The sequence below is a fragment of the Eptatretus burgeri genome, chromosome 3, assembly GCF_056783735.1.
Source record: "Eptatretus burgeri isolate ZD-2024b chromosome 3, Ebu_testis_v1, whole genome shotgun sequence".
In the NCBI taxonomy this organism is placed as follows: Eukaryota; Metazoa; Chordata; class Myxini; order Myxiniformes; family Myxinidae; genus Eptatretus; species Eptatretus burgeri.
Window position 1 is genome coordinate 123967098 of NC_140963.1, and position 17364 is coordinate 123984461.

Below are 17364 nucleotides of genomic sequence, written 5' to 3' on the forward strand. Positions count from 1 at the left end.
CGTGCTTTTGACACAGTCTGGCACCCTGCACTACTCACCAAACTCTCTTCCCATGGTATTCAAGGCCATCTCCACTCATGGCTCACAGAGTTCCTCTCCTGTCGCAGTCAACGTGTGGCCCTAAATGGAGTTCTTTCATCCCCTCTTCCTGTGCAGGCTGGAGTTCCTCAAGGTAGCGTTCTGGGCCCTGTTCTTTTTCTGGTTTCCATCAATGATCTCTCGGACTCTCTGGAAAATCCTCTATTTCTCTTTGCGGACGACTCCACCCTCTGCCGTACCATCTGTCATCCCTCAGACCGGCAATCAGCAGCTTCTTCGCTCACTGCAGATCTGGATAAAATCACAAACTGGTCCAACACGTGGAACATGTCTTTCAATCCAGACAAATCTCACACTCTCACTATGTCTCTTCAAAAGGACCGTTTAGAAACCCCCCCATCCACTTTCTCAACAATCCTCTGGAAGAAGTCTTTTCTTTCAAGCTTCTGGGTCTCACTATCTGCCATGACCTTTCCTGGGAAAGTCACATTTCCAACCTCGCCTCAAAAGCCAGTCGCCGACTGGGAATCCTCTGTCATGCAAAGTCCTTCCTCGGCCCTCTTGAGCTCCTGACCACTTACAAAGCTTTTGTCCGTAGCCTGATGGAGTACTGCTCTCCCCTCTGGGTTGGTGCTCCTGCCTCCCACCTTTCTCGGCTTCACGTTGTCGAAACCAGGGCATTTAAGATCATCGGCATCTCCCGCAATGAAGCTGAGTCTTTGGGCCTCTCACTCAATCACCGCAGGTTGGTCGGTGGTCTTTCTGTCTTCTACCGACTCCTCTGCGATTTGTCCCCACCACATTTCCACAGGGCGCTCAAGGTCCACCAACAACCCCCTTCTGGTAAAACTACCAAAATCACGAATCACTGCTCATCTTCACTCTTTCATTCCTCTTTTTTCCCGCCTTTGGAATAAACTTCCTCACTCTATTCTTTCCCATTCTTCCCTCCAGGCTTTCAAAACAGCTGTTCACCACCACCTCTTATCTTCCCCCATCCAAATCCTCGATCTTTTCTACCCCCGATAATCCACCAAGCCCACTTCCTTCAATTCCCCTGCTTTCCTTCCTGAAAGTCCCTGTAATGTCCATCTTCTCTTCGCCATGTTCCCCGTCCCATCCCCATCCCTCTCCCTTCCACAGTTCACCTAATGTGTCTGTTCCCCACTGTTTTGTCCCTTCCACTCCCGCCCCTCTTGTCTCATGCCTCCTTGCTGTGAGTTGTGTGTTAGCTCTCATTCGAGCCTCGACCATGGTATACAAAAAAAAAAAAGAATGGATCCAAAGGGTCTGTAAGGGTCTATTAAGGGATCCAAAGGGTCTATTAATGTTCTAAATGTCAAAAGGGTATGTTCTAATAGGAGTGAGGGTATAATGGGGTTTAAAGGGTAAAAAAAAAAAGGTCTCAATGTGTCTAACTGTCTGTGGGACTGGGATCAAAAGGGATATAAAGGTCCAAAGGGTCTAAGGAGTTTTAAGGTGTCTCAAGGACCAAAGGGTCTTTAAAGGGCAATACAGTGTGTTCCAATACTCAAGGGTTTAAAGGGGTAGAAGGGTCTCAAGGGGTATAAAGGTCAATAGAGTCTAAAGGTGTCTAAGGGGTCAAAAGGGTCTATTAAGGGGTAGAAAGGATCTAAAGGGATCTAAGCAGTTCAGAGGGTGTAAAGGTCTAAACTGGGTCTCAAGTCGTCTAAACGATCTGCAGTTCTAATGGGTGTAAGTGTCTAAGGGGTCCAAATGGTCTAAAGGGGGTTTAAACGGTCATAAGGGGTCTAAAGGTCTAAAGCATACATGGGGTCATAACAGGACGAGGGTCAAATATAGTAGTTAGGGTTTAAGATGTGTAAAGGGTCAAACTATGGGGTCTTAAGAATCGATGGGGTCTCAAGGGGTCTGAACCTCTGAAGATCTCGAGGGGCCAAAAGGATGTAAATGCTCGGTCATCTCAAGGGTCTAAAATGTGTAAAGGGTCATAAAAGGTCGAAGGGGTCCAAAGGTCGAAAGGGTCTGAAGGTTTAAAATCCACGTTCCAATCGTAAGTAGTTTATGACGTAGTCAAAGTGAAACTGACGTTCAAACTGTACGTAATAAATAGACAAGTAGGTGATCGTGCAAATCTTTCCACAGACAAATCGACATGAACGGTGTTTTTGGATCCTCGTGGAGGATCTCGAAGTCTTACTCACGTTGTTCTTCTTCTTGTGGACTTTTTTGTTTCACAGCCCACAGTTTTCATCGAAACTTCCTGAAACTTGGCATATATATGTAAAAACACCCTGCGCAGACAGTAACCATCTCCGATTTTGAAAATTCCTCCAAGAAAAAAAGTTATGACGTCAAAATATCTCCGCTAATGGAAATCGCCGAAAAAATTATCCGAAACTAGGCAAGCTTTTTGAATTATGTTTGCGGGAATCGAACAGGGCATTAGCAGAGATGAATTACCGCACATATGATACATCACTATGACGTCATATTCGTTTTTATGACGTCATCATTAAGAGGACGAGGATCTTAGCTCGTTTGAGCTTGTTAAGGTATCGATTTTAATCTCTGCACTTCCGAATAGTACTGAGATACTTTCTCTGGATCTGGATGTCGGTAAACTGAGTTCGGTCGATTATTTCACTTCGTGAAAGGAAATCAATTCCAGGCCAAACCACAACACCAGGCCCGGCACAGCCTCTTGTTATCGAGTGGAAAACAGCCGTGTGGACAATAGTACAGGATTCCCTTCAGCCGAGCCACTTCCCGAGCGACATTTCCTGACTGTTTCACGTTCGAGTTCGGGTCATTTGTTCATCGGTATGCTTCAAATTCAAGAACGCTTGGATGAGCCTGAAAAAAAGTTTATTATTCTTCCTTCTTTAAAATATACTCTATAATTTGTTTTCTCTTTAGGCGTAAAGAAATGAATTAAATGAACATGATCGACTTTGTTTTGTTTTTTTAATAAGAGTTTTATGCGGTGTATAGGAAGAGCATTGTTTTCCATGTTTTTAATTGAAAATAAAAATTTATTGCGCGGCTGTTTAAATATCGCGATTTTATACACAAAATAGTGCATGAAAAATCATGCTTTATATTTAATAAATACACTACGTTTCGAGCTTCTGACTCAGGAAAAAAAAATGTTAAACAAACGAAAAAACATTTTCGTTCAAGCAAAGAACGAAGAACTGAAAGAAAGAAAATTAACACTGAATGAATGAATGAATGAATAATCACGAGAGAATTCGAAACTTGTGGAAAAACAACGAGTATGGAATGTGAGCTCATTTGATGCGACGAGAAAAGTAACACCCGCTCCCTCCGGTGGGAGAGGATTTGTTTACGATATGCGAGGGTTGTTCGGGAACCTTGAGCCGGTGCTGTGTCCGTGACGTCACGCAATCCGGTGACGTCACATCGCCAACTCTGTCCGTCGTCTTCATCAGAAAGGTCCGAATCCCATTGGCCGGAACACAGTGCACGCCCCGGGTCCCGATCGTCACTTTCCACGTCCATTTGTCCCTGGCAGGACGCTGCAGTCACAACCAAGTCGATTCGTCCGTTTAGTGACTGATCTGTGGCTTTATGACGAGACGAGATGCCTCGCGGACAAATCACGTGCTCTTCATGGAGCGAGGGCGGCACGTGCGCCGCAACTCTCCCCCCCCGCCCCCCCCCCAATGTCGTCTGTAGGGGGCGCTGTGAGCACAACGAAGAGCCTCATCAACTCGGGACAATGAGGACCCGCCCGAGAAGATTCTCTCTCGAGTACACCTCGAGTACACCTCACGTACAACTCGTGTACAACTCGCGTACACCTCGCGTACAACTCGAGTACACCTCGTGTACAACTCGTGTACACCTCGAGTACACCTCGCGTACAACTCGAGTACACCTCGCGTACAACTCGAGTACACCTCGAGTACACCTCGCGTACAACTCAAGTACACCTCGAGTACACCTCGCGTACAACTCGAGTACACCTCGCGTACAACTCGAGTACACCTCGCATACAACTCGAGTACACCTCGCGTACATCTCGAGTACACCTCAAGTACACCTCGAGTACACCACGAGTACACCTCGAGTACAACTCGCGTACAACTCGAGTACACCTCGAGTACAACTCGCGTACAACTCGCGTACACCTCGCGTACAACTCGCGTACACCTCGCGTACAACTCGAGTACACCTCGCGTACACCTCGAGTACACTTCGCGTACACCTCGTGTACAACTCGAGTACACCTCGAGTACACCTTGAATACACCTCACGTACACCTCTAGTACAACTCGAGTAGATTTTCTCAGCACATGTTGACACTCCATACGCTTCAACGTGTGCTTAGGATAACTAACTCTCTCCTGGTTAGGCAGACATTGCAGAACATCGGAGTTTGCACGGTTACCTCCTCCACTGAAGGTGAAGGAGGTTTATGTTTTCACAACTTGATGTCTGTTTGTCTGTCTGTGTGCAGGATATCTCAAAAAGTTGTGGACCGATCCGGATCCGGATGAAAATTTGTGCACAGGTTGGATGTGTGGCAAGAACGAACTGATTCAATTTTGGTGAAGATCCGAATCCGGATATGGATATGAGAATGATTTATTTTATAAAGTGATTCTTCACCATTGAGAAAAATAGAGAAGAGCCAAAAACGATGTACAGCATGATATTTCAAAAATGTATTGGGCCCAATATGTTCTCATGGATCAGGCAATACGTGGTGGAGGTATGCACTCGACCGAGTGCCCTTCCAGTTAAGATCTGTAAAGGGAGGGTAAGGGGGTGGCAAAGGGAGAAGAGTGCAGGATTGAGGAGAAAATAGAAATGAGGTTGAAAAGACACAAGGAAAGGGAAGGGCCATGGAAGTTTTGGTTGCAGCCACTCATTGCGACATACCCTCTGATTGGTATGGGGCAGTGATTTGCACTCCTTGAGGGAGGTTGGGGGCATTGGGCAAGTGAAGATAAATGCTCACAAGGCTCTGTGCTTGTTCTCTACCTTTCTCGCCGCTGACTTTCAACAGCTCACCGTCTACATGCAGCGGACACGTACAAAAAAAACCCTTTTATAAGGGCTGTCCTTGTATAAAACTGTGCAAAGGTGACACGTGATCTCTTATGTAAGGATTCCTTGGCAAGGTCCTACCTTTTGAGCTCCAGTGCAAATGTATCAGAACATTTTCCACAAATGACAGTTTCAGAAACTACCCTGAAATTACAGCATGCAGCAAGTTTCCTTTGGAGGCATCTACTTATTAGGTATGCAATTGTGACAGAGTTATTTTATTCCCTCCAGGTCAGGTGTGGAAGCATGCACCAGAGCAGCGTGTCTCTGCGTCCACTTTCTACCGTTACTCCAGGTGCCTCTGTCTGGCCATCCCCCAGGCAGATGTCTGGCCCCATCCCCATCTCCTTGAGATGCCGATCAACCTGCTGCAACCACGAGGCACGTGGTCGGCCCATTGGCCTCCTCCACTCACGAGGCTCCTTCGCTAAGACAATTTGGTGAGCATGATCAGCGTCAGGAAAATGAGCCAGATGTCCACACAGCAGCAGCTGACGCTCATGGACTCTGGAGGTAACAAATCTCATTAGAGTCTCTCTCAGCAACCGCTCGTTGGACACAAAGTCTGACCGGCGATAGGCAAGGGTTCTCCGAAGAGACCTGGTACCAAAGGAATTCAGTCTCCGTCTCAGATCCCTGGTCAGAGTCCAAGTCTCACATCTGTAGAGCAAGACTGGAAGCACCAAGGACCTCAAGACTCGGACTTTCGTCCTCCTGCACAGGTACTCACAGTGCCACACTTCATGATCCCTCCCTTCCTCTCCTGTATGCTTACACGTGCCCTCCCCTCCCTCCCCACCCCTTACCCCTATCCTCCCAAACGTTTTCCCTTATCTCCCCCAGCAGTTCCATACCTTCCTTTCTCTCTCTCATCCTTCCTTCTCTTCCTTTTGTCAATCTCTCATTTTAGCCTCCCTTCCGCCAAGTTCTTGTTTCGTGAATATAAATCCTCGAAGAATGCCCAACCCAGAGCACAAATTCTACAATATTACATCAGCACCTGCCCACCATTTCCCATTGCTTCAAATGAGCGTTCTGTGACGTCTGGATTATATCATGCAGCTAGTAAATTCCCAGGTCACATATACGAATGAAAATAATGAGTAATAACATTAACATAAAGCAATTTTAGCACAAGCAAATTGGGCCTGTTATACTTCTCCGGTTAATTAAATTTAGATCATTACACACGAGGTTCATAGCATTATTATTATTGTAGTTAATTACAGTATTTTATCCAAATGAGGGAACGGTTCGATGCCAATGATTGCGCTGGTGCTTTCGGCGGGTCAAACTCGAGTCGTTACAGGTTGTTATGACTCGTGGTGCCTGGATCGTGTCACTGGAGGTAGAAAGCCTTTTATAAGGGCTGTCCTTCTATACAACTGTGTATATTGCATAAAAACCAAGTATATTGATTTAAACCATGACATCACCCTCGTGTGTTTTTTTTTGGTCCTTGTCCTCCCATCCCACATGCAAGGTGCCTGGAGCATTTGCACCTAGTATGTGCGGAGGAGGTGGAGGATGAGACAAGCGAAGCTGGTGTAATTACGCATTTACTTGCATGTAGGGTGGAGAGGCTGAATGTTTTTCTTTTGTTGCTCCATTGATTTTTTTCCTCCATCAATTTTGTTGCTCCATCGATTTCCTCCAGAGTCCAAATGGTCAAAATTCTGGAAAATAGAGATACTTTCAAAGATTTGGCAAACTATTGGTCGAGGTCATGTATCATAAGGAAATGTAAGATGCTGGGGATGGCTACAGAAATGAAAACAGGGACTTTTAAATGCAACGGGCTGTCTTGGAGTGTGACATGGGATAGGGATCTGGAGGTGGTGGTAGAGGAGGAGGGAGTGAAGGGGGTGGCAAGCCTCAGCACAATGTCCTTCACCTATAGGTAAGGCTAACAGGGTTGTAGGTTGTATTCGTCGGGGGATAAACTATAAATTAAAAGTAGTGCTAACACTGCAGAGGAATTTCAGCCTCATCGAGAATGTGTTCAGTTTTGGTCAGCATGTCTGAGGAAGGACGTCCTTATAATGGAGAGGGTACAGCATAGAATGACTAGATTGATTATTGGATGATTGATTTGGGGGCTAACTAGAATAAGCTATGAGAGCGGTTGAAGGAGACAGGACTTTAGACATTAAAAATGTGGTGATTATGAAGGGAAGTGAGAGATGTTTAAGATAATGATGGGTATGTACAAACAAGAATGACCGCACTTTATTCACAACCTGTGACATAAATGTAATACTGTATGCAACAAAACCCAGGCATTGAATAATCAGTAAAGGCCTACAGGCCTGATGTCTTCAGCCCACCAGAAATCCAAGATGGCAGCCATATTATTTTGTCTCGGTGTCATGGTGGGTGGAGTCAAGCAACAAATGTGAGTGGGGTCTGGCAGCTGTCCAACCAATGGGTGCACATTTCTAAAATCAACCCCGAACAAGAACCACAATAACAACAACAACAACCATTCTGAGCAGTTGTAGACCTGCAAAACATCGCAGGTGAAAACTGTAGGAAAGTATACAGCGAGGTTCTGCACACTGAGTAGTGAGTATAGTAGGGCACAAGTGATGATTACATGATATTACATTCTCAAGAACTTCTTGTACAAGTGTCTCGCAAAATGCAAACACCACCATTGATTCGGATTACTGTATATTTTAAGTTTTAAGCTAAAGTTGATGTCATCACAAACGCCGATTTAATGAAAGGCGCATTTTTTTTTATTAATAGGCATTGGTTCGTGGGTATGTGATTGGTGCAGGATTCCAATAAATTGGCCATTTTTTATATGAAAGAGGGCATTTTTAGTTTATCGGGATTGGTGTGCAAGGATGTAATTGGTGCAGAATTCCATTGAATTGGCCATTTTTTTTGAAAGAGGGCATTTTTGGTTCATCGTAATTGGTGTAGAATTCAATTGAATTGGCCATTTTTATATGAAAGAGGGCATTTTTGATTAATCGGGATTGGTGTGTGAGGATGTAATTGGTGCAGAATTCCATTGAATTGGCCATTTTTATATGAAAGAGGGCATTTTTGGTTCATCGGGATTGGTGCAGAATTCCATTGAATTGGCCATTTTTATTTAAAAGAGGGCATTTTTGGTTGATCGGGATTGGTGCGTGAGTGCAGGATTTCATTGAATTGGCCATTTTTATATGAAAGAGGGCATTTTTGGTTAATCGGGATTGGTGTGCGAGGACGTAATTGGTGCAGAATTTCATTGAATTGGCGATTTTTATATGAAAGAGGGCATTTTTGGTTGATCGGGATTGGTTCGCAGGGATGTAATTGGTGCAGAATTCCATTGAATTCCATTTTTTTGGTTAATCGGGATTGGTGTGTGAGGACGTAATTGGTGCAGAATTCCATTGAATTGGCGATTTTTATATGAAAGAGGGCATTTTTGGTTCATCGGGATTGGTGCAGAATTCCATTGAATTGGCCATTTTTATATGAAAGAGGGCATTTTTGGTTAATCGGGATTGGTGTGCGAGGACGTAATTGGTGCAGAATTTCATTGAATTGGCGATTTTTATATGAAAGAGGGCATTTTTGGTTGATCGGGATTGGTTCGCAGGGATGTAATTGGTGCAGAATTCCATTGAATTCCATTTTTTTGGTTAATCGGGATTGGTGTGCTAGGACGTAATTGGTGCAGAATTCCATTGCATTGGTGATTTTTATATGAAAGAGGGCATTTTTAGGTCATCTCTATCGAGATGACCTAATAAAGCCGGACCAAATGTCCGTCCGTCCGTCCATCAACAATTTTTCTCTCCGGTCTTGATGAAACTTAGTATGTGGGTAGAGGTCAATGAGTGTTGCACAACGATATAACTTTTGTCCGGGTTCAAGGTCAAGGTCACGAGGTCACGTAAGTTATAAAAATCGCCATTTTCAAAACCTATCAAGTCTGCCATTCTACAAGATATTCGGCAACTGTTTATTGATTATGATAGTAAAAAAATATTATCATGAATCCACCCGGACAGATTTTTGAATTTCCGTCCCGTTTGGCCGCCACGTAACCTGGAAGATTGTCAAAAACACTTCCCGGTACAAAGAAAACTTTTTTACTTCCGATGTTGATGAAATTTGGTGTGTGGGTAGAGGTCGATGAGTGATACCCAACGACATATTTTTTCCCGGATTCGAGGTCAGGTTCAAGGTCACGAGGTCACGGAAGTTGTGAAAGTCGCCATTTTAAAACCTATCTAGTCTGTCATTTTAGGAGATATCTGGCAACGGTTCATCGATTATGATAGTAAAAATATTATAGAGATGACCATCACCCCCACACGGGGGTAATTTTTATAAAATGCATTTTTGGTTAATCGCCATTCGTGCACCAGGATGTAATTGGTGCAGATTTTCATTTAATTAGTCATTTTATAATGCCTGGTGTTGGCTTAATGGTGAAGGTGGTGGGCTTGGGATCCTAGGATCCTGAGTTCAAATCCCCCTTGGCTGTTGAATTAATACCAGGTGGGGTTGACTCTGCCTGTCGTCCTTCCCAGGTCGGCAAAATGAGTGCCGGCTTGCTGGTATCCTGTGTCGGAGTGGCAACCTGTCCAGGATTGTGCCCAATAGTCAAGGAGACTGCTTAGGCAGCACCAACACTCTGCACAGAGTATGGTCCCAATGGATGGGTGGATGGTCATTTTTATTTAAAAAAAAAAAACCTTTTGGGGGGGGGGTTAGTGTTTGGGGATATAATTGATGCAGAATTTCATTGACTCAGCTGTTTTTATGAAAATACATTTTTTTATTTATAGGCATTGGGTGCGCAGTAATGTAATTGGTGCAGAATTTCATCAACTTGACCATTTCTATAAAAAAGCATTAATTGTTAAAAATCAATGGTTCGCCAGGAGGTGATATTTGCAGAAATCCATCGAATTGGCTATTTATATGAAGAGGCATTTCTTGTTCATTGGCAGTGGTGTGGTCGGATGCAAATGGTACAGAATTTCATTGACTTGCCCATATTTTTTTTTTATAATAAAAAGCCATTTTTTGGTAATAGGAATTGGTGCGCCGGGATGTAATTGGTGCAGATTTTCATCAACTTAGCCATTTATATAAAAATTTTCATCAGCCATTTTTTTTTTTTTTACTCAGAGATTTGTCTCAGGGAATTTATTTTTCACTCAGTCATTTAAATTCTGCACCAATCACATCCCAGTGTATCTTTAATACAGGCAAATAACTACACCGAATGATGTTGTGTCTTTCGGCTCCTTCCAAGAGGTGGCGATAAATTCCAATGAATCAGCAAGATTTCTTTTGTTTTCAGATAAACAGTTTTGCTCAAGTATTTCTTTGTCCACTACCTTATTACAGTTCCCATTTTAAATTTTCATTTGATTGCTTTCTAGCCTTTTTGCTCAACATAGTGAAGGAAATAAATGGGTGGAGGGTTTGTTGGTGGGGTTATTGGGATTGAGGATTGTGGGATTTACTTTGAGTGGGAATAAGGGAACATGAGGGAATGATTTTTTTTTAATTTACTTATTTATTTTTAACAGTGGATTACATTGAATTCCATTTTCAATCCCCTGTACCAACTAACTCGGTCTCACAATGAACATAGACATTCTTCACAAAGTACAATGCATAAAGGTTATCATGAGAAAGCAAGGTATAATTGATGGTGAGACATGCCTTACCGATGATAAGTATTCATTGTTGCCTTGCGTCGTGGTAACATTGTCGAATGAAGGATTCCGTCTTTAAAACCAATGGCCTCTCAAGCTGCGGAATAAATGCAAAAATTGTTTACTCATTAAATTAAAGTTTACTGATTCAACTTTGTTGAAAACTATTTTGTATTTAGAAATGTCTCAGAGATGTCTTACCTTAATTTGCAGGAACTTCAATTTTTCCTTTGACATTGTCCACAGTAGAATTAATTTATAGGCTGGCAGAATAGCTCAGATATATGCGCACTCAACTTTGAGCTGTCGAACTTGGGATTGAATCTCAAATGAGCTATAAACTGTCACCCAGGTCTTTTGAATGCAGGACAATGCATCAAGGTGTGCATTCCATCAGATGCACATTAAGTCAGACGAGCCATATGCCATCAGTGGACGTTGTTGGACTTTAAAGGTAATCTCGACAAACTCTAAATTTATGCAACCTTCAATTTAACGTCAGGCTTCGCCAGCCAATTAATTAAAGACTTGGATCAAAAACGTTCCCTGGAAAACCCAATTTCAAGGAGCAATTTGAGCTGGTTCTTCTAGTCCTTCTTCTTATTTTTCTTCCTATTCTTCTTCTTTCATATACAACACATAGCTTCAGGTGGCATCGTTTTCATTGGGTGGGGGTGGCTGTGCCACTGATGCAATGCCCCCTGTAGGTTGGAGCAGGAATTTAGAATTTTCTACGGTGGTGGCGACAGCTCACCTACTCTTTGCAAATGACACCATGGAATCTTTAACATCCACCAACTAATGCCAGCAGATGGGACACCCAGTTTAATGTCCATCTGATGGGCAGCACACACATTGATATTGATGCATTGCCCTGCATGCAAAACAGCAGAATGCGAGGTTACAGCCTGGCAGATTCAAACTCAGGTGAGACACTTCAGAGATGAGTGTGCATACCTCTGGCCTATTCTGCCAGTCAATTGGTGGTGGGGAGAGGGGCATTTAAGAGGAAGGAGTGATAGTAGTAGAAGTAGTCGTCGTACTTTTATTAGAAGAATGACTGTAGAAGACTGCTCTCAATACACATGAAACCTCAGGCAGGCAGAAACTGTCTGTTTAGTGTTGCTCATAAAACTTCTCACCCACTGCAGGTCCACAGTCAGAAATGCAGTGGACAAAAGGACAGTATTTCAAGAGAAAAAAACACCACCAAGATAGATACAGAGGTAGAAATAGAAACAAAGATAAGGACGAAATTAATAATAACATGTAATGAGTGCCTTGAGGAGAAATATGGCAATGTACATCATTATTTGGTGCAAATCACCACAAACCACTTAATATTCCCAGAATATTGCACTGCCTTAAACGAAGAAACATAACATAACAAATGTGAGCATAACAAAGCTTTCAGTGATGCAGAACTATCTTGCACAACCATATTACCAATCTTCGCCTTCTTCGCATATAAATTGCAAGCTTTGCAGATGCCAAAATGAAATTCACAATATTATCCCATGACTTCCTTTTCTTTTCGACATCATCTCCAAAAATATAAAACGTTTTTGAGAAATGAAGCTGGAAACTTAGTAACAGATGCTTTATCAGCCCAAATAATTGGCCAAAGACTATGGTGTTGCATATATACACGAAAGAAAATTTTCAATGCACCACAGAAACAACATCCACCAGGAAAGTGAGTGCAATGTGGCAACTCAGTGCTCCGTAAAGCATCATCCAACTCAGGTCAACCACCATCCTGGTTATTGTTTGAAGATTATAAGGATTCTCATTGTGTTTGAATGGGCAAGGGAGGCAGAAGAGTTTCACTCCAGGGAGAGTCTAACTGACCAGCAAGTGCAATAAATGGAGTGAGTCAATGACCAAGAAATATATGTATAATTGTATATGTATATGTATCCGTCCATGAGAGTATATAGTATATATGGACACATCAGATGCACCAGGGACCCTGCTCTTGTTGTGTACAGGAGGTGGCTGGGAAAGATCACAACCTTATGTCCTGACCATAAATGGCATGAAAGTTCGAGGATTATCCTCGAACCCCAGTTTTGTAACCCACAGTTTTGTAACCCCAGAAGGATTTTCCAAATAAGTTCCTTATTTCCTGGGGCATCTTGAAAGGAATTGCAATTGTCTATACTGTAGTCTTTTATCTGTTGCAAGCTCTTCAGGTGAGAGAAACCCTCTCTTGTCATTATCCAAGAGAACGCCAACTGTTGTTTTACACTCGGAAAGCTATTTTTACCTCATGTAGAAAGAAACTAATGTTGGGGCATGCAAAACAGGGTTGAAAAAAAAAATGGCTATTCCAGAAGGTCTTTGCAGGGGTGAGAACCATTTGCTCTCTGCCTATCAACTACATTCCAAGTCTTCAGCACTTTCTGATAAAATGAAGGCAATGTGTCATGAATAAGGCTTTGGGAGGTGATAACAAAAATCTGCCTTGTGTACCACAAACTGAGCACTTCCTTGAAGAAATGCGAAGGGAAGCTGCACCTTTGCAGCTTTGGGTTCACATAAAGATGCCTTTGTATAGTGTTTTATATAGCCTGAATGTATAAATATGGCGATGAAAACAGGAAAAGCCATCTCCATTCTCTGCAAAATGCAAGTTCAGAACATCCTTCCAACATCCAATGCTTACCATTCCAAAGACAATCCAACAACTTCCTTCAGTAGCCAACCTCAATCTCTCAACTTAGCCAATATTCCATCCTCCAGAGTGCTCAACTTATGTTGTGATGAAGCCTTGCGAGAGACAGATAAACCCCCAAGTGTTTAAACTGATGCTGGCTTAGGATGAAGTTGTAATGTGATGAAGTTGTGATGAAGCCTTCAACCACTTATATAGGCATCGGGTGCCTATATAAGTGGGAATTATGGCTGATATATATATATATATATACATATATATATATATACATATATATATATATATATATATATATATATATATATATATATATATATATATATATATATATATATATATATATATTTGTTTGGTTCCAGGGCCACAAGAAAAATTATACTAGATTTTTGAATCTATTGCTATTGCTTGTATTAACAGGAAATGATAGGAAACCAACACCTCTCGGTGTCATCTACAGATATTTCTCATATTCCCTCTATTTCTGTGAGTATGATTTGCATTCAGGAAAAGAACAATATTATTGTTAACCATTTTGAAATTGCCACTCTTTCGTTGAAATGATGAAAATTATGTTTTAAAGACTCTTTGAATCACAGATTTTGTGCTCATCCTGGCATGTTAAAAGTATCCAGCGAGCAGAACCGAATCAGTGGAAACACACAGACAGCACATGCACGAAATGCCTCGTTAAGCATTAATACGTCATTTCAAAAGTTGCATATCACGCACATTTATCAAAAATTGAAAAATTGTTATTAAAACGCATTTGAGCAAACACTTCTTTCTCACTCAATAATGTGGACTAATCCAGCATACCAAGTTTGATTATTCAAAACAAAGGCTCTATATCGGTGCATTCGTGATAAAGCCACAACCGGGAGTAGCAACTTGTCCACAGGCGTTCCGGGCACCGTGAACTAGGTCTGAAAACAAACCACCAATTTAGTTTGACAACATGTTAAATTTTAAAGAAAACAAATGAACCAACTCCATCCAGGAACCCAAGGCAAAATTAAAAATACTGAAGGAACCAAAGGGGGATAAAGAATAACAGCAAATACACAGCAACTCAATGAAGAGTAGAAAAAAAAAACGTTTTGAGTCGTGGTGGTAGTAGTTTTAGTGGCAGTCACAATAGGATTAATTTAATCCTTGAAAGCCATCTGAAAAGTATACTTTCACATAAATTGCTCTCCCTATGAAAGGTAACTCAACATCTCTCTGGGAGCACACTCAATCATGTCTCGTGCAGAGTTCAATTCTTCACAAACTAAAATGTGGTTTGTAAAGCAGCAGGGGGTTCTGTATCTTGGACCATCTTGTTCTTATATCGGAAGTTAAGCAGGCATTTACATCCACCTCTTTTGCCCCGACGAAAAGTTAATGCCTGAAAACGTCAGCATCTCCTTGCTTCCCACAGCACTGAGCATACCTCAATCAATGTTCTGTTGATTTCATCCATTGGTGAGCAAGCTTGGTTTGTTCATCGTAATTTGGATGATACTAGTTTGGGTTGGAAGAAGCTATTTCCAAATATTTAACTCCACTGCCTCCAACCACGTTTAAGCCCACAACCAATACTAGTTCAGTCCTCCATCACTGGGCTACCACCATGTTATTACTATAACTGTACCCACTTTGTTGTAATTACGATGGGAAGCTGAAAGCATATTGTTCTTTTCTGGAAATATTTTCTTAAATTCAATTTTTTTCCACTCATATTCCTGGTGAACTGCTCTGATAAACTTGAAACTTTACCACTTTATTCCAAGCCATATTTGATTTATTAGTATGGTATTTTCAAAGATCATCTCCAAAATCATTGAACAGATTGATACAAAATTTCAGATCCATCATCAAAGAGAATATCCTACAGTCGTACCCCCATCCCTCTGATAGGCAGACAGCAGATGCAACTCTCTCAACCGATCTGAAAATAATTAGACACTGGTCTGATATATGGAGCATGTCCTTCAATCCTGGAAAATCCCACAGTCTCATCATAGCACATTGGAATGATCATAAAAGGAACCCACCTATCTATTTCCTTTTGTCATCCACTGGAAGAGGTTCAGTATATTGAACTTCAAGGCCTCACCATCACCCATGACCTTTCCTGAGCCGACCACATCACAAAGCTGGCCTCCAATGCCAACCGCAGACTGGCCATCCTCCGGCGATCCAAGTCTTTCCTTGGAAAATCAGAGCTACTCACAGTCTGCAAGGCATTTATGAGTAGCTCAGTGGGCTGTTGTAACAACATCACATCTGTCTCTCCTGGATTCTGTGGAATCTCAAGCTCTCAGAATTATTGAAATCTCCCATGATGAAGCCAAAGCACAGGGTCTGTTGTTCTCACATTGCAGGCAGGTCGGTGGCCTCTCTGTCACCCCCCCCCCCAATATTGCTCCCTCTGCTCTCTCAGTCCTCCGCCCGCCCCCCCACCCTCCACATCAACTCCAGGATGCATGCATTCTTCCAGTAATACTGTCTTGGTTAGCTTCCAAAATCCAAGCTGACTGCACACCTCAAACCTTGTATTCCAAGCTTCTCCCATCAATGGAACCATCTTCCAGAGGCTCTGTCTCACTCTTCCCTCCAAAGGCTTCAAGGAAGCAATGCACCACCATCTCTTGTCATCCTCAATTCTGTCCCATAATCTTTATTACTCCCAATAATCTTTCCTAACCTAACCTTCTTACTTGCAAGTTTCAGTGTTTCCTCACCTCCTCCCTGTCTTATTTTCCTGTTGGTTCGTTTCCTTGATGTTTCTCCCACTGTCAGTTCTAATTTGCTCTTCCATGAGCCTCACTTCTGCAAAGAATAAAAACAAAAAAAGTAGATCAGTGAAATAATATGGCCAGCATGAGCCATCCAATAAAATAAAAATCGACCATCTCTCATTGGAAAGTTGATGAATGGACTTTGATTGAGAAAACTGGTATAAATTGGTTATACGTTGGAAGTATAACGATGATGATTAGAACTGTTGTGACCATATCCCATGAATAGTTTGCAACTAAGATGGCCTCCATAGCAACTGAGACAGAATCCCTCTTTTGACAAGAAAAAAACCTTTTGATAGGTTTGTAGTTATTGCTGTTTCAAAAATGCTAATTTTGAGGATGTCTCACGTTTCCTAGGCCTCACCATCAGCCCAGGCCCGTCGCTAGGGGGGGGCATTTGGGTGCAATGCCCCCCCATGGCGCATCTGGTGCCCCCCCACTTGTACGCCACCCATTTATGCCCTGTTGCACCTTGTGAACAACTTAGTGTTTAAGGAAGAGCGCCCACTGTGAACTTGCTGTTTAAGAGTTCACCTGTATGAACTAAAACCCTTATTCCAGATGTTCTCTGGAATATGTCTCTCACCATGTCACCATGTCTCTGGAATTCACCATGTCTCTCAACATGGTGAATAATAAGGCCTTCTTGGATAAACTGTTCTTTAATAATATCCTTCTTTGAATAACAGTCAAGAGATAAGTGTGCACTTCCCAGCGCATCTCCAAAAGCAATTGGCAAGACAATACAGTCCAAGACCACAAGATAAAAGATAATAACGCAAGCAGCAACGCCAGCAGTCAAGACCTCGTGTCGAATGTCGATGTTGTGGGTGGTTATATATATCGTGGATCATTTAGTTTTAAGGAATATATTCCTTGATATATATCAATCAGCGTATTCGATATGGAGACCCGATTGAGCAGGTTACCTGATTGGTTGCAAGTTAGGTATAAATGTAATATAGTCATAATATGATAATATGATTAAGGAAAAGACATAAGTTTACATTATTAAAGATGAAGTGCACGTGCACCACGTGACCTTCACAACCCGTTAACCCTCCATCTTACAAAAGTAATTTTATAATAAAAATTAAAAATATGTGTGTTTGCAATCGTG

General features: G+C 42.2%; 1 protein-coding gene and 1 long non-coding RNA gene across 4 annotated transcripts in view; one reads left to right on the forward strand and one right to left on the reverse strand.

Annotated features, from left to right (window-relative positions):
- POLI (DNA polymerase iota) overlaps positions 1-3668 on the reverse strand; it is a 67917-nt gene extending 64249 nt beyond the window's left edge. Inside the window, exon 1 of one of the 3 annotated variants that reach the window (XM_085875471.1) lies at positions 3399-3668. In XM_085875471.1, coding sequence (XP_085731597.1) covers positions 3399-3546 — 148 coding nt within the window. In that variant the 5' untranslated portion in view covers positions 3547-3668. The remainder of the gene's footprint in view (positions 1-3398) is intronic. The other 2 variants (XM_085875469.1, XM_085875470.1) reach the window with 2 other exon arrangements.
- LOC147030904 (uncharacterized) overlaps positions 1-17364 on the forward strand; it is a 146719-nt gene that overhangs the window by 41159 nt on the left and 88196 nt on the right. The window lies entirely within an intron of this gene.